The 23690-nt window shown below is 46.3% G+C and overlaps 1 protein-coding gene across 1 annotated transcript in view; it reads right to left on the bottom strand.

Moving 5' to 3' along the window:
- Positions 1 to 23690, bottom strand: part of LOC147709413 (xanthine dehydrogenase/oxidase-like) — a 1362843-nt gene that overhangs the window by 880261 nt on the left and 458892 nt on the right. Inside the window, exon 16 of the mRNA XM_086927983.1 lies at positions 20412 to 20581. Coding sequence (XP_086784109.1) covers positions 20412 to 20581 — 170 coding nt within the window. The remainder of the gene's footprint in view (positions 1 to 20411; positions 20582 to 23690) is intronic.

The raw sequence follows: 23690 nt of genomic DNA, 5'->3' as shown, positions 1-23690 counted from the left end.
AGTTGGCTGGGTGCCCACTTTACGGAGCCAAGGGATGTAGCCCAGCCCGGCCTCTTACGGCCCCGGACGGCCACAGACGGCCCGCCCTTTGCCCGGGCTTCGCCCGGCGTCCCGCTTGCGTCCCGCAAGACGGCTCTCGCTTGGTGATGTAGGCGAGGCGGTGGTGGGCGGGGCACTCAGGGGGGCGCTGACCAGATGTCAGGTGGTCACGCAGGGACTCCTGGGATAGTGAGTCCCTGCCGCGCTACCCCTGCAGCCTCCTCCGATGTTCTCTCCCACACTGCAGTCACGGCAATCACGGCAGCAGGCAGGATCCGCGCTGGTTACAGATGGTGGGTCCTCCCACAAAGGCGAAGCGGCTCCCGCGCAGCGGGAGCGGCGAGAAGTCAATTTCAAAGTCCAGGGGACAGGGTGAAGTTCCACAGCGTCTCAGGCGCGTTAGGGGGACACACAAAGCAGGTGAGTCCACTTCCTTTTACCGGTCTGCCGGTGGTGGGCGGGGCACTCAGGGGGGCGCTGACCAGATGTCAGGTGGTCACGCAGGGACTCCTGGGATAGTGAGTCCCTGCCGCGCTACCCCTGCAGCCTCCTCCGATGTTCTCTCCCACACTGCAGTCACGGCAATCACGGCAGCAGGCAGGATCCGCGCTGGTTACAGATGGTGGGTCCTCCCACAAAGGCGAAGCGGCTCCCGCGCAGCGGGAGCGGCGAGAAGTCAATTTCAAAGTCCAGGGGACAGGGTGAAGTTCCACAGCGTCTCAGGCGCGTTAGGGGGACACACAAAGCAGGTGAGTCCACTTCCTTTTACCGGTCTGCCGGTGGTGGGCGGGGCACTCAGGGAGGCGCTGACCAGATGTCAGGTGGTCACGCAGGGACTCCTGGGATAGTGAGTCCCTGCCGCGCTACCCCTGCAGCCTCCTCCGATGTTCTCTCCCACACTGCAGTCACGGCAATCACGGCAGCAGGCAGGATCCGCGCTGGTTACAGATGGTGGGTCCTCCCACAAAGGCGAAGCGGCTCCCGCGCAGCGGGAGCGGCGAGAAGTCAATTTCAAAGTCCAGGGGACAGGGTGAAGTTCCACAGCGTCTCAGGCGCGGTAAGGCCCAGGCATGAGATATTAGCATTCCTAGGCAGTCACAGCTCAATGCCAGTCCAGTCCCAGGGTTCCCAGAAGATTGACGCCCCTCGTCCATTGCATCCGACACACATAACTTCATCAGCACTGAGAACATGCACTCCCACTGGTCCAGGTGAACACACACGAGGGACAGGGAGGTTTGTAGCAGTTTTAGACAGTGATACACCTAGCAGGAAGGAGGAGGGGGGCCCATTTCACCAGGATCCAATGACAAGGGCAGAGCTACAAGATTTGCTGAGGTAGCTGAGGAAACAGCAGAGAGTGAAATTGAGGGCAAAGCCTGACTGAAAAGAACAGGGCATAGCTCTGAGAGAGAGGTCGGCAACCTAGACGAGATGGCACGAGCTTAGGAGAGAGAGAGAAAGAGCTCACACCCTGGAAGCAGAGAAAGAAAACAGAGCAGCCCACCCCCACATTAAGGAGAGCGGGGGTAGGCACAGGGCACTGATCATGAAAGAATCAGAGGCAAAAGTAGATGAGAGGCTTCTGGCTGGGATCCGAGCCTCACCAAATTTCCAACGTAGGAGAGGGGATAACTATGAAATAAGAGACCATGGTAGCCTGGCACTGACCTAACCAAGACATAGGAAAAACAGGATGGCACCTTTGTGCAAGCACAAAGTGAGCAGCGACAAAGTTCTATGCTTCTCCACCCGAATGCACAGGAGAGGCTAACCTACCTGCACTGGCTCCCGGTCAACAAGAGAATCACCTTCCGCCTCCTCACCCACGCACACAAAGCCCTACACAACCAAGGCCCAGGATACCTCAACAGCCGCCTCAACTTCTACGCTCCCAAACACCAGCTTCGATTAACCGGCCACGCCCTCGCCGCCGTCCCCCGCATCCGAAGAGCCACCACAGGGGGACGGTCCTTCTCCTACCTCGCCGCCAAGACATGGAACTCCCTCCCGACCCACCTCCGCCTGACCCAGGACGCTACTCAAGACCTGGCTGTTCGAGCAGTAGCGGACCCCCCTCCCCTAGCGCCTTGAGACCCTCTGGGTGAGTAGCGCGCTATATAAATGCTTTGATTGATTGATAGAGAGATAGTGGCCAGAGAGGAAGGCGAGACCGTTGCACGGCCGTTCTGCCACCTGCTAGCTCACTGGACCAAGGGAAAAGACCAGTACAATAGACATTGGCCACAGGAGGGATATTTCGTACCAGAGAACATGGGCATAGCGGAAGACTGCATCCGGCATGGAGGAGGAGAGCCTGAGTGGAACTTCCACTACATGCAGGAATGTCTAAAAAGATGGGAACGCAATGTTAGGGAGAAACCAGTAGAGGTACCCAAAGTAAAAATGTACCCGCTACTACAGAAGAGCATGTTAGGGAACATCTATGTGCCATGGGCTCAAATGAATAAAGAAGGGCTACAGACAAAGTTACCGTCATTGCTGAATGGAGCAGGGAAATGGATCTCATGTTTTAAGGAGAACACAGTATAAATGCAACAAGTGATAGGCAATATCAAAAGTCTGTTAAGTAGTCTTATCAGAGTGTTTGCCCTAGCTCACATTCCAGCAATTATGCTGACAAACACCAAGCATGATTGGGCCGCATTCAGATCACACAAGCACTGATTATCGAAAGCCCTAAGGGCGATGATCCCTGACCTCCCTGAGGTAGGAGGGTTAATGGAGGAAACTATGAAGCCAGGTGAGACAATAACCGATTTTCTGAACAGGATGAGGAAACGATGAGGACAAGAGATAGGACAGCCTTAGACTGATACGGGTCCACAAGTCACATTATTTTACAATATTTCCAAAAAGGGGCTGCTCACCGAGATACAAAGCAGATTGGACAGTGTGATTGGGTTAGACACCAAACCTTCTCTAGAGCTACAAGCCCATATATTGCAATACCACAAAAAGAATCAAGAGAAGGATAGTGAAAAACAGGAGCAAGCTTGTGAGCTTGCTCCTGTTTTTCACTATCCTTCTCTTTGCTAAATTGGCCCAACATAAACTGAAAAAAGCCGTCCTCGAGGGGGTCAAGTTGGCCACAAGCATGCAAATGACACCAGTCTTAAAGGGAGCACCACCGCAAAATGCCATTGTGTTTCAATTTAACTATAGCAGCAGAGTCCAGGGAGTTTTAGTGCAACCAGATTCCAGGTAATGTTACTTTTGCCAAAGGATGGGCCACTTGGCAGACTATTGCCAGTTAAAACCATACCACAAACAGAGATTGATGGGCTAGATCTAGGGCTAGCCACCACAAAATCCTCATCCTCATCCACAAAACTAAGCTCAGGGAAACCTGAATGCACCTCAGATTTAGCCACAGGGAAGGTAAGACAGCCGCCACCCCACTACTACAGGGATCAGGTATTTGGACAAACTTGTGGCAACATCAACCCCGGACAGGGAACTGGGCACAACAGGGACTGGGGCCACACGCTCGGTACTGTCTGGGGAGGTAATGACTTCACACAAACACTATGCTATCACTCACACCCAACACCTGATCTCTTGCTCCTGGTTTAAGAATCATCCCAAAAAGTCCTGGTGGAACCACCCTATAATATTCAACCCTTTATGAGCCATATAAACAATTCCAGCTATTTTCCGTCCCTTGAACTCCAGTAGGTCATCAATGTAGCCACACAAATTTATATCACAACCCTTATAAGATACCGCTCTCCGATCTGGTGCTAAAAGCTGCCTAGCAGACCACACTTGGTCAAACAAATGTTGGATGACCATGGTGATCTGTTCTCCCGAATCCACCAAAAGCCTCAATTTTTTATCACCCACAATGATCTCCACATACAGTTCAACACACAACTCCGGATTACTCATTTTTACCTCTTCGCTTTGTACCACCATGACCATATCCCTTAGATCTTTGGCTATACCCATTTCATCTTCTACTGGAATATCACTATCTAACACATATTTGACAAATGACTCTTGCTTTGCCATCAACCATTGACATACTTTAACAAAATGCCACTGCCTATTGCACACCTATAGTTGACACATTTTGCTGGACATTGTCTGTCCCCTTTCACATGCGTACGTTATTCACAATGGAAGCAAACATTCTGCTGAGAGAAAAATGAATTGGATTTGTCAGTGTACACCAGCTGTGATTTTTCCCCTTACCTGGTGTCTCTCACATCTCTTGCACCCTTCACTTTAACTACCGCTACAGGTTCATTACTCTTCTCCTCCAGTTCCTTGGCTGCCAGTGCAAAGTTTCTACACTATTGGCCACCTTAATTGTTTCTTCCAATGTTGAATTTCCCCATCAACAGCAACTTTTGTTTAATAATCTCATCATTGCAATGGCAAACAAACTGATCCCTTACTAACTGATCATCAAAGTTCTCAAATTGGCACTCAGCAACCAACTTTCGTAATGCTGTGATGTATGTGTCAACATCTTCTCTCAGATTCTGAGTACGTAAAAAAAGTATGACGCAACACAACCAGACTTGGTTGGGTATCAAATCTAGCACTAAGTTTGTTTACAGTTTCTTGATACTCATCCAACTCCTCTTCTCCATCAAGAAAAGGTTCGGGAAATGTTTTAGTATAGCTCTACCTTCGAACCCTAAAGCATTAAGAAGATATTTTCTTCTCTCTGGTTGGGAACTAAGTGCCCCAATAGCTCCCAAATAAGTTTCAAACGCATTGAACCACTGCCTCCATCATATGGGAGGTTCGCCTGATGTTTCCACTAATGGTGGCGGTGGAGTTTCCGCCTGCATACCCCTGGCTACAAACCTTGGGGTGACCAAATAGTGAGAATGATGTTATCTCCTTATATTCTGGATCCTATATATTTTCCCCACCAAAAAAATAAAACAGGTAAGGATTGGAAATGAAAAAACCTGTCAAACCAGACCACAACTGAACACACAGCAAATTATGCCCTAAAATAAAAATGACACCACTTGCCAAGAGTACCCTTGCAGAACTGTATCAAGAGAACCAAAAATACCAAAATTTGTTTCCCAGGAACAGTGTCAGCAGGTTATAAAAATACATTGAAACCTGTACGCTTTGCTAAAACACCCCCTCTTTAGAAACAATAAAGAAAACATAAGCTGTGCAGATCAGCATTGAGATGACCTGGTAGTACTTCTGACCTGTCACTACATCCTGGTGTCTTCACGCTGTGCAGATCAGCGCTGAATGAACCTACCACAAGAACAATAAATAAGATGCATTCTGCAGATCAGCATAGGGATGACCTGCAGGCTTTGCCTCCCTCAGCAAGGAACAGCAAACTCTGTCTCTTCCCCTCCAACGTCAGCACAGAGACAAAGAAGACAACTAGACCGCTAACATAGCAAGGCGCAGTCATCCAACTTCTTGCTGTCTTTCACCCTCTAACGTCGGCACATAGAGATGGAAGACAAATAGATCGCTAACTTAGCGAGACCCAGACCTATGACTTCCTGCTGGGGGAATTCCACAAATCGGATGGTGGAAAACACATAATTGATGGCTTCCACGCTCCCTGGAACTCCTTGAAAAGATTCCAATTGCCACAGCGTGATTGTGTCAGCCCGGCTGCTGGAATGCAACATAGACCATGTGTTCTAGCCACCACACAACAGCCTGAGGCCTTCTCCGACATCACACCATAGAGCCGGCATGACTAATTCTTCTGCACTGTCTCGGATTTCATGCAAGAAATAAATGCCAGTGTAAGGAGAATCACTTAAAGATTTGTGATGAATCCAAGTCTGTCTCAACGTGTACACAATGTTCCTGAAACTAATGGCCTGGTAGGGTTTGGGTAGGGTTTGTGTTAGTGACTCGCACAATCGTCGCTAAACAATTGTTGGAACTGATGATCAAAGATAAGGTAAGTTTCCATGCATATGCCTTTTATTCATGTTACATCATAGGACAAGCCACCAGAGACTCTCTCAACAGACAGCTCCAACTGTCACTCCCCATGATTCCACCCTTGAGCCTGGAATCCATTGTAGCTGGATTCCATGCTCAACACTCCATTAGATAAACATAAAGCACTAAGATTTGGCTAGAACAGAAGGGGCAACCCCTAATTTTATATAAACTTACACTGCTTTCCCCATGTTTCAGAGGTACTGGCAGTGTGGCAAGTTTCCTACACTCAGCTCGTCCCCGGATGGCGAAGTCTCTGTTCCCTCGTAACCATACACACCACAACTCTGGTAATTCCGGGATGAATAACTATTGGATTTGTACCAGCACCCTCTAAGGAAAAAGACAACTTTGCTGCATCAGGCTGATGAAAAAAGATCTGCAGATTATTTTGACTGTAAAGTACATGGATATTCTAGAAGAATTTGGACTCAAGTAGCGGCAGGAGGGTCCATACCCTTCTTCACTGTCCAGATGAAAGCTAATGCCCACTGGCTTTAAATAACCAGGTGGAAAATGCCTAATATAATAAACAGCATTGAGCTTGGCCTTAATTCGATCATGAAAGAACTGAAAGCAATCCGCCTCATGGTGATGCGGCATCGGTATGTGTTAGGCTTAATGACAGTAATGAAGGGAGGGATGTGTGCATAGATTAGTGTGTCCTGATGCACATTTATTTTAGGGAATGACCTGGATTATAGGACATTGACTCTTGCCATCCGAGCACTGCACCATTTACAAAGAGACATGTGTGAGGAAGGAGTAGCCCCTGAGGTGGTGTTGTCCTTTAATTGGTTATCCTGGCTCCCCGGTGGCTTTTCGGTCAGTGCTCATTATTCCCGCCAGTCTTCTTCCTGTTCTTGTTTTTGTGTGGTTCTGTGCAATGAGGGATTTCTTGCTGTCAAAACACAGTCCTCAAAATGGGTAGAATGCAAGTAACTAGGAAAGTAGCATTTGTCAAAACCGAAAAACAACAGTCCTCCAATAAAGTAACTGTCAAGAAGTATGGGTTAGCTAGTGTAGTAGAACATTCAACTGGAGAGGGGAATGTTAATATTGCAAAAGTCACTGTTAATATGAATGTGACATCCAAAAATAAAAATAAATTTGCATCTTTATTATTGAAGTCTCCCGTTGTGAACTCTACGTCACACCGGCTCAGAAATACGTAGTAAGGCAGGCCCTGCGACCTAGGCCTGAGACTACTGATTGGCAGGTCACAGGTGGGGGGTGACTCATAGCCGGCAGACAAACTGGTGAACAGGAAATCCCAGATCAATCCCACATAAAGGTGCAGCCACATCACAATGGTCCAAGGAGATTGACCCCAATAAAGCACACATGGCTGGAGGGATACGGGCATTCCCAAAACACCATACAGTCAGATGACACATGAAGTTAAGAACACATAGCCAATCAGGACACAGCACACACAGTACACGCATAATTAGACCAATGGTGTTTGTCAGTATTGTATGATAACAACAGCAGGCTAATTGATAGTATAGTCTGTCTAACAACATTATCTAAATTGAGGAGTAAATATTGTTGATGTTGGGTGTTGTACTACATGTTCCCAGTCGTATTTCTAAGAATGTACAATGTTTCTAAGAATGTACCTACATTCCCATTCTATGTTTGTACTTGCCTATGAGCGTTCCAAAGCAGTTACATTCCACTCCTGCTTGGAAGAGTTCGCTCTCGTCTCTCTCCGCACTTATAATAAATGTCTCTGGAACTACTCACTGCGACTACTTCATTCCTTCTACCACAACGTGGCGACGATCCTCTTCAGACCCCTGCGGGAAAACCAACCACATTTCCTTTGGTTTGAACTGCTACCGCCGTGTGTTCAGAACAGAGAGAGAGCACCTCGATGAGAGCGGACGGCAGTGAAACAACTTGAAGACGCGTCTCCTGTCCAACAGACTTCGTAGCAGTGTAGCAAGCCAATATTGGGTAAAAGGTACAAATTCCTTCATAAGCTTCCCAGGAATGACGTATGGTCATAGCCATTGCTGACAGTGAGGTTTTTCAACATCAGCTGCCACTCAGCGCGTCTGTGTCTCCAGGACAACAGTGAGTCTCTCGCCCTAGGAACTGCATCCTAGCAGTGCTTCTTCAAGGAATCCTTGCTGCGTTGACGCACTTCGCGGTTGTGTGTGTCCTCAGCAACATTAAACGTCAACACTTGTATACGTGCTATCTCAAGACATCTAACGTCGGCGTGGGAATGTTGTCAGCCATTTTCTTTGTTTCCTACACTTCAGTTTCCCTGGCAACCGTCCACAGCGTGAACCCGAGAGCAATGTGTTAACCGAGGCTGCGTAGGTGTTTCCTCCTCACGCCGAGGCATCGGATTTTACAAGGAAATATACATGCACTGCATCTGGGATTTCCTACATCTTTTAAAGGTAGTTACTCACCCATGACTTTAAGTTTCTTACCCAAAGCCTCCTAATTGCTCTGTAGTTTGTTTTGAAGGCATTTCTCACGCATAACTTTTACCTACTTGCCTTGGGTTTCTTTACCTAAAAACCTCTTGGTTTTGACTTTACTTTAGATCATAAGCTACAGTCCTTTATTCTTCTTCTCAATTTGTTTTTTTAAACATTTTTTTTTCCTTTTCTCTCTCATCATAACATGGCTTCCACACACATATCTGTTGTACTACTTCCTAATTTCTTGCTGCAACCCGGTCCTCCTAGCATCCCATGGGAGGAATGGCTCCTCATGCTTGAAAATTATTTTGATGCTTTGGACAGACAAGATTTATCTCCTAAAAGGAAGAAAGCCCTCCTGCTGAGCACACTAGGCAAGGAGGAACAACAAATCTTTCGCTATCTTCCCCAGGCACTTCAGGCTAATGGCCAAGTTACTCCAGATGAGCAGAAAGAAGCCATCTGTAGATTGGAGGTAAGGTACACCAAAGAGGATATACAAATGTAATACACAACACCAAACCAAATATCCATCGAGTAATTCATTTCCAGACTTAGAAGCTGTCCATTAAATGCAAATTTGGGGTAATAACAGACGAAGTAATAAGAAACCAACGTATTGCCCAGTGTAACAATAAGAAGATTCAGGAGGGGCTCTGGGTGGCAAAAACCCCCAACCTTAAGACTGCCATAGACTTAGCCAAAGTAGTTGAACAATCTGAAGGGGTGCATGAAAGAACTAGAAAGTCATGACAACCAGGGTGATGGTGACTCAAGTGCTATTGCCGCAGTAAAAAAACAGAGGGAAATTTCTGAAGAAACCTTTCAACCCCAGGTCTTCAGGCACCAAATTGTGTAATAGGTGTGGTAGCACTGCACACACCTCAGACTCGAAATGTTGTTTTGTCTCAAAGCAGGAATATCTAATGTGAGGTCGCATGGGTCACTATGCCAGAGTTTGCAGGAGCAAATTTCGCCCCACAGAAGCTAGCACAAAAGGTGTTGGAAAATCCGATGACCTCGATGGAGACAAAATCTTAGTAGTTGAGTCCGGTGAGGTCCCTATTGATAATGACAGAAGGAAAAATAGACCCAAGGCTATATTTTCCATTGACAGTTGCGACGTGTGCCTGATGATTGATACTGGGTCAAAATTCACCATCATCCCTAAATGTCTTTTTTATGAGAAGTGGGACAACAAACAGCTTCTCCTGAAAGATATCCCCTGGTGGTTTTCAAAGCGAGTCAATAGATATCCTGGGTTATTTTGAGGCTCTCATTATGTTCTCTAACAGGAAGATTCAGGGCAAAGTTTATGTTGCAGAACGAGGCCCAGCTATCCTAGGGTGGGTACACCAATATGATTTACGAATTATAGTCAACCCAAGGGCACCCATGCAAGTCATGGGTATTGAAGACAAACGTTTAGAGAGTATCCTTAAGGGGGCAGACGTCGTATTTAGAAAGGAGCATGGTTAGGTAAAAGGGTATGCCCATTGTACATTACCCTTCAGAAATTCTGTACCTGTTCAACACAAGGTTAGACGTGTGCCCATTGTAGTCAATGAAATGCTTTCCTCGGGAGTCATTGAGCCTGTGGAAGACTTTCCCTGGATTTCTCCCATTGTCATAACAAAAAAGGCCGATGACAAGTTGAGATTCTGTGTGGACTTGAGGTCATTTAACCAGTCCGTTGTAACCAACACCTTTCCCCTCCCCAACAATACCGAGTTAGTAACCACTCTCAAGGGTGCCAAGGTATTCTCGAAGCTCAACCTCAAAAGCGCATACCATCAGATAAATCTACACAAAGACTCAAAACATCTCACAGTATTTATCACCCCAGAGGGGATATTCCAATTTACAGGTTTGCCTTTTGGGCTAAATTCAGCCGCCAACGTCTTCCAACGCATGGTCTCTGACCTTTTCAAAGGTTTAGACAACACAATTTACTTTCAGGACAATATCCTAAACTATGGTCAATCAGTTGAGGAACACAACACCGTCCTCAGAATTGTTCTTGAAAGGTTGTCCAAAGTTGGGCTTACCCTTCGCAAAGAGAAATGCAAGTTCCTCTTTGACCAGATCGAATACTTGGGTTATACCACCAGCGCCTCAGGTGTCACACCAAAGAAAAACTTGTGTAGTGTCATAGATTTAGCTCCACCCCCCACTGACAAAGACCAACTGCGATCATTTATAGGCCTAATAGAGTATTATTCTAAATTTGTAAGAATTTTCTCTGACAAATCTGCATTTTTACGATCTTTGCTCAAGAAGGGGGGTGAGTTTTGTATGGAATGTTCAACACCAACAATGTTTTAACAATATCAAAAAGAAATTTGTGAAGCAAATGTTTTGTCTCCTTTTGATATTAACTGCAAATCCATCCTCATGGTGGATGCAATTGCCACTGGATTAGGGGCTATGTTATCCCAATGTAGAGCCGGGTCCGAAAGGACAGTAGCTATTGCTGCTAGGACATTGACCGATGCAGAAAATAACTATTCTGTTATCGAGATGAGGGACTTCCTGCGTCTTGGGTCGTAGAATACTTTCAGACTTACTTGTGGGGTACCAAATTTCTTCTAAGAACCTACCGCAAACCCTTAATCAAAAGTCCTTTCCCCTGGTGGTACTGGAAAAGGGTCAGCGAGACTCGCTAAATTGGCATCGAAACTCCAAGAATTCCAATACCAGGTGGAGTACATTCAAGGCTGGAGGAAGGTCAAGGCTGACTGTATCTCCAGGATGTCAGTTGATTGGAAGTCTGTTGCTGACCCCTTCCACCCCTGATACTGAAGTAGATATTGCTTTAGCCTCAATAGATGATGCTGTCTTTGTGCGGGAAGGTGTGTTTGATGCCAGCGATTGGGAGTGTTCGATGGTGAATGATCACATCCTACAGGAAGTAGTCAAGTTATTGAAGTCCAGTCCCAGAAGGGAAAGTTGTCTCCCAGCCTCAGTCAGACCTTACACCAAAATTCTAGATGAGTTGTCACTAGGTGGTGATGGCGTGTTGGTCAACAGTGAGAAGTTCATTCCCACATTTGGTATCAGGAAGAAACTTTTAGCTTTAGCCCACGAAGGTCACCTTGAGCAAACCCTCACACAACTTTGCCTGAAAAATCATTTCTGGTGGCCTGGCCTAGATTCATCAGTGGTTGATTGGGTAGTGAACTGCCCTGTTTGCAAGGAGGGTGAGAAGAGGCTAAAAGTAGGTTGAAGGACCAAAGGTACACACATGGAGAAACCCAGCTTACCTTGGCACAGCATTTGCTTAGATTTCATTGGCCCCATGGGAGAGCTACATGAAAGAGACAGATATGGCTTTGTGGTGGTAGACTTTTTTTCCAAATGGTTGGTTGTTGAATTCACAATTGATATAACTACTGAGAGTACAGTCAGGTTCCTGGGTGAATTGTTTAGGGACGAGGGCATCCCTTCTGTCCTAATTACGGACAATGGTACCCAGTTAGCATCAAGGCAGATGCAAACCTTTTGGAGAAATTGTGGGGTCTCCCATCACCGCACTTCCCTCTACAACCCTCAAGGGAACGGTCTGTGTGAGTTGGCCAATGAGGTTGTGAAAGGGATCATCCAGATGGCCTCTGCCAACGGTTCAGTTGTACATAAGATGGTGAGTGAAATGCTTCGGTCTTATCGGACCACTCCCCTTGTTGACGGAAAAAATTCTCCTTTTGAATTAATGGGAGGCAGGACCCCTGGCTCAAAATTGGTTCCCCCGTGGATGAAATAATTAGTTACTTTGTGTGGTGTTCAGTCTGTACACAAAAGGGTTTTGGATATTCCTTGTCACTTCAACGTAGGTGATCTAGTCAAGATCAAAAGTCGAAGAGTTGGGAGAGGTCTCTCAAAGTTTAAAGGGCCATTTATTGTCAAAAAAGTTCTCAATCACTGTGTTATCTTAAAAAATGGTGAATGATGGAAATTCTGACGAGTGGCCCTCTACCAAAGAGGTGGTGTGCTCGATGAGCAGAGTAAGCACGAAAGTTCTCTGAGTGGTAGCGGCTATGTTCCAGCACAGGAGCCTGAGGACGCCTCCCTTCCTAGGCTGTCTGGTACGGTTCTTGGTTGGGGAGATTCGCTGACTCCTGTGAGTTGTCAAAATACTCTTTATTCGATTTTTGTTAAAATCATAAAAGGCATAAAGCAAACACAATACAATATTTAAAAACATCACTTAATCACATTAAAAAGAGTGGATTTCTACATAGTGATTACATTTCATCAGATTGTTGCATGCAATAGTACAAATCTATTTACAAATGTTAAAAATGTTTCCTTTAAAAACAAATTTGAATTAAAACAGGTCAATCTGGGGTAGCCTTTTTTTCCTAGTTCTAAAAGCCGCAGTTAAATAGCAAGCAACACTAAACATGGTGTAAGTGTCTGCTAGCATTTGAAGGAAGATTAGGGCTGGCCTTATTTGAGTAAAGCCCGCTGCCTTCAGAACAGGGAATAGATATTTCTTCCTTTCACTGCTATAAAAATCACAAAAAAATATAAAATGAAGGGTGTCTTGAACTGAAAAGTTATCACAACCGCATGGCGGGCCATCATCAGGTTTTGACCACACTGGAAAATTTCCTACGGTATAATGAATTAAATTCATCCTAAATTTGGTCAGTAGGAGTCTATGAAGAGGATTAGTCACGGTTTTTAGGTAAGGTTCCATGGTGGGCGAAGTAGTTAAAACAATATGTGCCCTCACCATGGGTTTCCTCAGTTCCAGATCTTCTCTATCCATACGGGCCCTATCCATAAACATCTGCTTAATCCACCTAACATCCTCCCTCCTAATGTTAGTTGGGTCATTAAAAAGTTCCGGTCTCCCCAGCATTAGTAAGGTAGATTTAATAAATTTTAGCCAGGGGATTCTCATGGCGTTATCCCTTGCAATGACGTCCTTAAGGATGGCATGGTTTAACGTCAGCTCGGGATTCAACCAAGTTTTGACCCAAAAAAGGAGGGGTGCCAATTTAAGTTTATCAGAGATGTATGGTAGGCCTATTTCCTCATGAATAGAGAAGGTAGGTGTGGAATCTGGGACAGATAGGATATTCCTGATGATACCGTTTTCTACCCTCTGGATTTTTGCCGTCTCTACGTAGCCCCAAATCGCAGATCCATACATAGCGATTGGAACGCACTTGCTATTATATATTTTGATCACAGCCTCCATTGGTTTTGCTCCCAATCGTTTTGTGAAGGCCAGCAAGGCTGATGACGATCGTGCTAAGCTAAGACTTTTAGCTGTGACCTGTGGAACCCAAGACCCTCTTTGATCAAAAAGGACTCCCAGGTAAGGAAAGACTGGGACCCTAGAAAGGGTCTCCCCTTTACAAATAAAAGATTTTTTCTGCAGCATATTAACTTTACGGCCAATAATCATGGTGTGGGACTTGGAGACATTAATTTTCAAGTCTAGGTTCTCCATAAAGGAACCGAAACGGTCCAGAAGAATCTGTAGACTAATCCCTGTTCGTGCTATCAGGACGGCATCGTCCGCGTATAGGAGGGCTGGGATCTGAGCACCTCCTACACGTGGAACATCCGCCGATCCTGTTTCAAGGTATTTCCCGAGACCATTTATATAAATAGTAAAAAGAAGGGGGGCCAGGATACAACCCTGTCGCACCCCTTTTTCAGAATTAAAACTTACTGTGCACCTACCGTCCCTGGTGACTCTTATTTTTGCCTTAAGATCTTGATGTAGCCTTGCCATAAATGCCACCAAGGGTTCCTCTATACCTAAATCTAATAGGGTAGTCCATAGCTTACTTCTATTCACCAGGTCGAAAGCCGAGGAGAGGTCCATAAAGGCCAGATAAACTGTCCCCTCCCCGGCCACCGTATACCTGGAGACTAGAAGGTGGAGGTTGGAGCATTGTTCCAATGTCCCCCTGTTCTCACGAAAGCCGTATTGGATATTCGAGAGTCCCCCATTCAATTCAATATTTTCCCTTAGTTGATTCAAAAGGACTCTACCTAAGATTTTAAAAGTAGAGTCGATGAGGGAAATAGGGCGATAGCACCCAGGGTCCTCCCGATTTCCCTTCTTAAAGATGGGAACTATTATGGATGTTGCCCAGGTTTGAGGTAGGCATCCTTCGGCTGCTGCTCTAAATACTCTGGTCAAGACTTTACTCCAAAGTACTGGGCAATATTTAAAAAAGTCTGCCGGGACACCATCCGGGCCTGGAGCCTTATTTTTTGTGGTATCCGCAATGGCTTTAAGGACCTGCTCTTCCGTAACTACCACTGTGGCTGCACAGGAAGTCGCCACAGTAGTGCTTGGACAAACTGACGGTTCACCCCCGTAAATCTTACTAAAATGCTGTACCCATCTTTCATCGGGAATTACACAATCTGTGTTCAGATTGTTCTCTCCTGAAAAAAAGGAGTGGTTGATAATTTCCCAAAACTGTTTACTGTTTTTTAAGACATCTACATTAAGAAGATCAGTCCAAGCATTATTCTTAATTTCATTTTTCCTTGCCCTCACGATGGTTTTATAGGCTCGTCTTAAATTTGAGATTAATTCTTTATCCCTTTTTTTGGCCTTAAGAGCCGTTTTCAATTCTCTATGTGCCCTTGAACATTTACTATCGAACCATTTGTGGGGCTTTGTGGGGTACTTAGATTTAGGTTTTTTAAGATCCCTAACGGTTTGTACACAGATGCAATTAAAAGCTGCAACAACCTGAAGGTTCGAGGCAGTTTGATCTAGACAAGTTTCTATCGGTCCCTCAATTTTGGGGAGTAGGGTTTCCATAAACCGTTCCTCCATGGCCATACCCCATCTAAGTCGTCTGCCCTGATCACTGGGCACCGTCAAGGCGCAAACCCGGGGCTGATCCACCTGCCTGCGCCATAAGTCACTCCAGTGTATTGCAGTTGACAGAGGGTTATGATCACTATGGTGTGAGACAGTAACTTTATAGTCACTTGCCTTTGAATTTAAGCCTACGGACATAAATATGTAATCAATTATTGTCCCTTTGGTTGTACCTTTGTACGTGGGGACCTTCTCATTATTAGCAGTTTTAAAAGATTCGTACAAATTGGAATTGGCACACACTAAGTCAAGTGTCTCCCCCATTTTGGTGTGTTCAAAGTGAGGAATGCAGGCTCCGTCAGGAGAATCTGCATCTAATGATTGGCAAGGCAAATGACATTTGTGGCTATTAAAATCGCCCATTAAAAGAATTTCGAAAGGAGTATGTGAATTTTGACTGTAATTATTTATCAAGTTCGCCAAACAATGCACATGTTCATATTCATTTGGTCCACCCCAAGCATTGTAAAAGTTAATTACTAGTATAATACAGCTTGGGGAGACTGTCCATTCTATTGCTAGGATGTTTGGGGAACCTGAATTCAATAAGTTAAAAGATCCTACTAGATCTAAAGAAAAAAGTGTAATGAGCCCCCCTTTTGCTCTCCCCGCGTTACTGGTACTGGCAGGTATTGTGTAACTTAGGAATCCATCTAAATAAAAGGAAAGTGAAGTGTCCCACGTTTCTTGCAGAGCTATGACCTTATGTTTAGAAATATATTGGGTCCAAGTAGGGTCAGATGTTTTAGCTCTTATTCCTGCCACGTTCCAAGTCATGAGTGTACATGGTAGGGAGGTTACCCTCTCAGGCATAACTATTGTAGGTGATGTTAGGGGTAAAGGTAGTCAATCGTTGGTGTTCAGATCACTTAAAGGATTAAAACGATTTACCAAATCCATAATAGGGCCTGTGTTATGGGACGTTGGTCGATTTCGTCTCACATTCCTAGTTACAGTTTGCCACCCATTCACTGATGGGACCGTAATTGGGGGGGGCATCCTATGTGGATAAAAATGGGGTTGTGGGGGATAAAAGAAACCTAATGGGACTGCCCTGAGGCTATCACTTTCCTTAATATCTGATCCATCCCAGAACAAAGTGCTCGGGCAATGGTCGTTGTTAAAGTTTATCACTACACAGTCACCTTTCACATTTGTAGCCCGTTTTCCCACCCATCCTACCCTTCTAGCGGCTATGATACTAGAGGATGTATTTGAATCACCACTACTTAAATCATCACACCATTTTTTTGCTTTTCCAATAAGTACAGGAGTTGACTCCTCCTCGCCTTCCCTTAGCGGGGGCACCCCTAGGAAAACAGCTACATAGGGTACTACCGCCGGGGGCAAATTTAGATGGATCTTGCTTCCCGGGAGATTAGTAGCCCCTGGTGTTGAGTGGATCTCCTGTGGGATGATAGGTGTGGGAGATTGAGCAACCTGTAAGCCTGCTATATCTGATTCCATGGGCTCGGCGATGGTCTCAGGTGGTGGTAAAGGTAGGTGTTGTGCTCTGTGGCAATCTACGACCTTTTTCTCGCCAAAATGCAAGCTATCAAGTTTTTTCGTTATATCATCAATCAGGACACATTTTTTTAACAAGCCTTCGAGACATGTGGTCATTGTGTCTACTATGTCCTTTGCAATTCCCACTAAAAGGGGTTCAATCCGTTCCTCAAAAAGAGCCTCGATAAGGTCCTTTAGAGATTCCTCCATCCCATGAGTGACTCGGGGGGGGGCCTCCCTCTTCTTGCGTTTTTTCGAAGGTGATTTTAAAGTTCCCGAAGTGTCCGGAATCACAGTAGGGAGCAAAGTTTGGGATGCACAAGATTGAGGTAAAGTGGAAACAGTAGCAATTGTGGGTTTTGTTATAATGATGTCAGGCTCTAAAGGGATGACTTGTGTTTCAGGTGATGTAGCTGGGGGGGGAGATTTAGCTATTAAGCCCAGTTCTTGTTGTGCTGTAGCAATTTCCTTGGTTAAAGCCCCCACCGCAGAAGTAAGATAGGACAGAATAGAGTCAGATTGTTTTGCCACTTTAGCTTTTTTTCCGCCCTCTTCTGCGGTAGCACCGCATTTCCGCTTACCCATGTTTGCAGGAGATGTACGATGGGTGGCCCAGCCCTGCCTGGTCTTGCCGTGGACTGCCGTAGACTGTCCCGCCCTTGTCCCGGGCTTCTCCCGGGCTGCTCCCGCGCGCTCCCGCGCGCTCCCGCGTCGCGGGGGGAGACGCTGATGTTTATGCGCCGCCTGGCGCCAAATCGCGGTATGCGGCTTCCGGCCGCACTGGTTGCTGGGGCTTGTAGTTTCTGCTCCTGCTGCCCCCAGTGAAGTGTGCACGGCGGCGGCGGCGCTCGATGACACAGAGCGCCGCGGCTCCAAGCTGATGGCTGTTGTCCCTCGCGGACCCCTCACGCCAACACAACCACAACGCTGTGTCCCTGGTAGGTGCGCTGAGTCCCCCGCTCTGCCGGGGGAGACGCTGATGTTTATGCGCCGCCTGGCGCCAAATCGCGGTATGCGGCTTCCGGCCGCACTGGTTGCTGGGGCTTGTAGTTTCTGCTCCTGCTGCCCCCGGTGAAGTGTGCACGGCGGCGGCGGCGCTCGATGACACAGAGCGCCGCGGCTCCAAGCTGATGGCTGTTGTCCCTCGCGGACCCCTCACGCCAACACAACCACAACGCTGTGTCCCTGGTAGGTGCGCTGAGTCCCCCGCTCTGCCGGGGGAGACGCTGATGTTTATGCGCCGCCTGGCGCCAAATCGCGGTATGCGGCTTCCGGCCGCACTGGTTGCTGGGGCTTGTAGTTTCTGCTCCTGCTGCCCCCGGTGAAGTGTGCACGGCGGCGGCGGCGCTCGATGACACAGAGCGCCGCGGCTCCAAGCTGATGGCTGTTGTCCCTCGCGGACCCCTCACGCCAACACAACCACAACGCTGTGTCCCTGGTAGGTGCGCTGAGTCCCCCGCTCTGCCGGGGGAGACGCTGATGTTTATGCGCCGCCTGGCGCCAAATCGCGGTATGCGGCTTCCGGCCGCACTGGTTGCTGGGGCTTGTAGTTTCTGCTCCTGCTGCCCCCGGTGAAGTGTGCACGGCGGCGGCGGCGCTCGATGACACAGAGCGCCGCGGCTCCAAGCTGATGGCTGTTGTCCCTCGCGGACCCCTCACGCCAACACAACCACAACGCTGTGTCCCTGGTAGGTGCGCTGAGTCCCCCGCTCTGCCGGGGGAGACGCTGATGTTTATGCGCCGCCTGGCGCCAAATCGCGGTATGCGGCTTCCGGCCGCACTGGTTGCTGGGGCTTGTAGTTTCTGCTCCTGCTGCCCCCGGTGAAGTGTGCACGGCGGCGGCGGCGCTCGATGACACAGAGCGCCGCGGCTCCAAGCTGATGGCTGTTGTCCCTCGCGGACCCCTCACGCCAACACAACCACAACGCTGTGTCCCTGGTAGGTGCGCTGAGTCCTGTGAGTTCTTATTCAGGTGGTTTGCATTCCCCCCAAAACCATAGCACTGTGTCAGGCTCTGAAAGGTCCTGTGCTTCCCGCTCTCTCAGGTGCCGCAGACCACCCGTTTATCTCAAGGACCTTGTCCGTTAATTTTTTTTCTTCTTCTTTTTTTTCCCTTTTACTTCTTACACTTTGCCTTTGTTACTTTGCCTTTGGAAAGGAAATGGAGAAGATGTGTAGAACATGTTCCCAGTCTAGTTTTTCTAAGAATGTACAGTGTTTCTAAGAATGTACCTGCATTTCCATTCTATGTTTGTACTTGCTTATGAGCGTTCTGTTCCAAAGCAGTTACCCTCCACTTCTGCTTGGAAGAGTCCGCTCTCGCCTCTCTCCGCACTTATAATAAAGGTCTCTGGAACTACTCACCAGGTCTGCTTCAGTCCTTCTACCACAGGTGCCATCTAAAATATCCAGTAATGATTTGTATAATGTTAAATTCATCACTTTATTTTTGTGAGAAGGAGCTCAACATGATTTGGATGATTTTTACTTGAGATTTTAAATGTTTGTCCCATAAATTGTTAAAAAGTAAAATTTCAGTTAGAAGGTCCCTGTCGAACAAACCCCCAAACACAAGTAACAAATTCATTGCCTTCATGACCACAGCCCCTAACTGGTTGAAAGACAACTGTCTCAAGCTCAAAACTGACAAGACAGAAGTAGTGATCTTCGGGAAAGCACCTCACAATCGGACTCCAACTGGTGGCTGGCCAAACTCGGACCCACACCAAGAATCTGCACCAGGCACCTCAGAATAATCATCGCCATGGACATGACCGCACAAGTCAACACCGTCTCTGCATCCTGCTTCAATACCCAGAAGATCCTGTGGAAGATGTTCAAATGCCACTAGATAAACTGTAACTCACACACAGGTTTCCAGCAAGTTGGACAATGGAAACACCCTCTACACCCGGATCAACAAGCAACTCACTAGAAGACTACAAACCACCCAGAACTCGGCAGCCAGACTCATCCTCAATCTCAAACACAGAAATCACATTACACCACACCTGAGGGAAATCCATTGGCTTCCAATACACAAACATACTCAATTCCAACTCCTCACACACACATTCAAGGTACTACACAACTCATGCCCCTCCTACCTGCACAATCTCATCAACTTACATCAACCACACAAACCCCAAGCTCCACAGGATTCCTACTCACACACTCCCATGCATACACAGAACCATATCAGGGGATGGGCTCTCTCTTACTTCACTACTAGAGTGTGGAATACCCTCCCACTCCAATCAGAGCCCCATCCTATCTTCTTAAATTCTGCAAGATGTTGAAGACCTGGCTTTTCAACTAACCAACCTATCATAGGAAGGGCTTAGCACACATACCTGCTCAGTGCCAGGAAACCTTTGTGGGGGATAGTGCATTTTACAAATACACATAACAGAACAAGGTGTGATAACTTGCCCATAAAAATACCAGGAAAAATAGGCTGGGTATTACTGTAACTTCTTATAATGATAATGCACAGACATGTAAAAATATTCCACTGTTGGATTTCTTTCAACATATGGCAGACCCTGAAGTGATATATTAATAGTGGCAGAGTTCCTCCTTACATGAGTTTTGCATGAGCTTTGGTGCTGGTCACCAGTGCAAGGTAGAGCTCATTCTCATAATGTGGGATGTCATCACAGTACACAGCCTCCCCGCTTGCGTGCTTTGCAGCTGATAGGTGCATCAGAGGCCGTCCCACCATATCTTCAGGGGATTGTCCTGCAGGTACCTCCTGTAACACAATACATTGTATCAGTTATAAATAAGTCTCTTGGGTAAGTTTTCAAGTGACTGGGATATTTTCAGAATATTGCGGAAATACAAAAATGTCACAATGTTACACATAAAGTGGTTATTCCTGTGTGACCGTAGCAATATGTAAATATATATCTGCCGATTACAAGTTTCTTCTCTGACTTACCCATGTTCAAATGATAGATTGTGTGAAAATGGGTTGTTGGTTGAAGTAGGTGAAACCCTACTGAAGCAACAGCCAAAATCCTTGTCAGGGTGAACCACAAAATGTCACTATATTAACCTGTGCTTAACCCTCTTGCACAAAAGCAGTCAGGCTTAATTTAGAGTTAATGTGTAAATATTTATGCAACACTTCAAACAGTAAGACTGTCAAACCCAACTCAAAAAAATTCACACACTTATTTAGAAAAATTGAGTACATTTTTATAAATTATTGGCGCCAAAAATGACAAACATACAATCACTAGAACCAGAGTCATGACTTTTTAAAGTTTGAAGTGAAAAATAGCCCACCACGGAAATCCAGCCACACACTGGGGCAAAGTCAAAAGTTATGGACGACCGTGATAGAGCGGGGTTTGGATTCTCAAAGTGGAGTGGTCCCTGTCTCTACTTACATTTGGGCATGGAAATAATTTAAAGAAAAAAATGTCAGAGAAGGTAAAATGTAGTGGGGCAGGGCAGCCGGCGGTGTCCAAGAAGGAGACGATGTCATAGGGTGCCACTAAAAGAAGCTGCGGTAAAGATTTCTACATTCAGAAAGTTTCTTTTTTGGAATTCGACGAGAGCTCCATGAGCCGCTGAACAGGATTTGCTACTGCAGAGACGAACACAGCAGGAGTTCCCTCAAAGTTAGTTTGACTGGCGATGCACTTGGAATGGATCGGTGAGCAAGTAGGTCTCTGTCTCCTCTCAGATGTAAGAGCACATTTTGGCCCACATTCAAGTTCTGGATTTGGGCTGTCTGGGCACCCTTTTCACCACTCTACTCAAAACTGATCAAGAGGGGATATCCTCACAAATTCATTAAAGACGTTCTAAAAAGAGCGCAATATTATGATCGCGACACGATGTTCCAACTCAAAAATAAGGAAGTAGTAGACAACTAGCATGTGTCGTGAATACTGAAAAAATATAGTGGGGGGGGTCAGAAGGGCATCTTTAACGACCAGGACAACTTAAGCCCCTATAACAACTAGCAAAACAACAGAAAGTAGCCTGGTCCAAATTACTGTAAGTGTGCCATATTGAGTCTAGAACCATGAATCCATTAATAACACTGAAGTGATAGCACAGGGCTAGAAAAAATTCCCATCAGCCCACCCATCTGGTGGAGTATCGTCACGTGGGAGATGTATCATAAATCCAAATCTTGATCAAGGAACCTAATAATGATGCGGAGATGGATTTCGTAGATATAATCTTAGACCACAGTGCTTCACTGGTGATGCTAATGGAGTGCAGTGCAAGTGAAAGGTGAAAGTGAGGATAAAATTGACTCAAAGGACCAAAAGTAAGTTTATTAGGTATGGTGCTAGGGTCAAACTTTAAAAACAACGCCCAATAGTTTTAAATAATAACTATATCAAGGCATGGTGCATTGAGGTCGACATGTTTCAGCTAGATGGACAATTGGTCCTAGCTTTCTTCAGGACCTAGTGAATATTGCGACTGCAAACTAAAGTAAGCAAATTACAAAAATAGTGAACTTGTACACTTATAATGGATAAATCCTACCAGCTACTCTGAGCCCAGATGTGTACTGGTGGTAATCCAATCATGCGGTCTCTCCTAAAACAAGAGAAAAGTGTACAACTGAATTAACGTGTATAATGGTATCAAGGAAACAGGAGACAAACAACAGGCACACAAACAGTACGGAAGTGAAAGTCTCCCCGTCACTCAGTAGTCACAAGGTTCTACCGGATTAATGTGTATGAAATCACAAACAGTCAAAACATATAGATTCACCCAGCGTTCTGTGGGAGTATGCCTCACCTCACCCGGCACCCACTCGGGAAGAAGGAGGCCCCGCTCTGTTAGAGTGGAAATGAAATAAGGACCTCAGAAAAATATCAGAGGTACTAAGATCCATATAGTCACACATTTCCAGTACTCTACTAACAAAAACTAGTTGTAAAAAAAGAGAGATTCAACCTCATATGAACATATGACATAAGCTATGCAGGGAAAGCAAGGGAGAACCCAAAACTAGATAGGCTGTGTAGAGGGTTTGGCTTATATGCATGGCAGTATGGTGGCAAGAGAGTGCCACAACAGTAAGCACACATTTAAAAGTTATAGTAAATAGCTGGGGCAACACAGTGAAGTGTCCTACCTGTCCGTCGGTACCTCTACACCAACATCCTAGAGGGAGCGGAGGTAACTGATTCATGTACGCGCATGTCCTTTTATACCCCAAACAGATTGACTAATTGGCTACAGCTGTTCAAGGGTGACTTGTAGGCGTTTTTTTAGATCGTGAGAAAAGACGCTGTTGTTAAAGTGCGCTCGCGCAGTATGAAATAATATATTAGCTGCGCATGCGCGATACGAATGTGGCGTCTAAGTGCGTTACGCGCAAAATCATGAAATAGAGGCGGTGTTGCCAAGGCGCGCCTGCGCCGTGTAAGATGTTGCCAAGGCTGCGCACGAGTGTAGTGTCTATGCGCATACAATGTGAGTTTAAGATCTCTAAGGCTGATTACCAGGCCTTTGTTATTAAATCGTGAAGAAAGACGCTATAGTTGGAGGGAGAAAGCGCCGTTTGAAATACTGTACTGATCGTGCATGCGCTACCTAAGAGGTATTCTGGTGTAGCGTTTAAGAGTAGTTTATACAGGTGTTGCGCAAAATCAGTGGTCAAAAAGATCTTACTGAGGCGCGCTTGCGCCATGTTAAATGCAATAGCAACACCGCCTCTATTTCATGATTTTGCGCGTAACGCACTTAGACGCCACATTCGTATCGCGCATGCGCAGCTAATATAGCATTTCATACGGCGCGAGCGCACTTTAACAGCAGCGTCTTTTCTCACGATCTAAAAAAACGCCTACAAGCCACCCTTGAACAGCTGTAGCCAA

The sequence above is a fragment of the Lissotriton vulgaris genome, chromosome 6 (genome assembly GCF_964263255.1).
Source record: "Lissotriton vulgaris chromosome 6, aLisVul1.2, whole genome shotgun sequence".
Classification (NCBI taxonomy): domain Eukaryota; kingdom Metazoa; phylum Chordata; class Amphibia; order Caudata; family Salamandridae; genus Lissotriton; species Lissotriton vulgaris.
The sequence above is the reverse complement of the archived record's forward strand: the minus strand, read 5'-3'. Positions and strand labels throughout refer to the sequence as shown.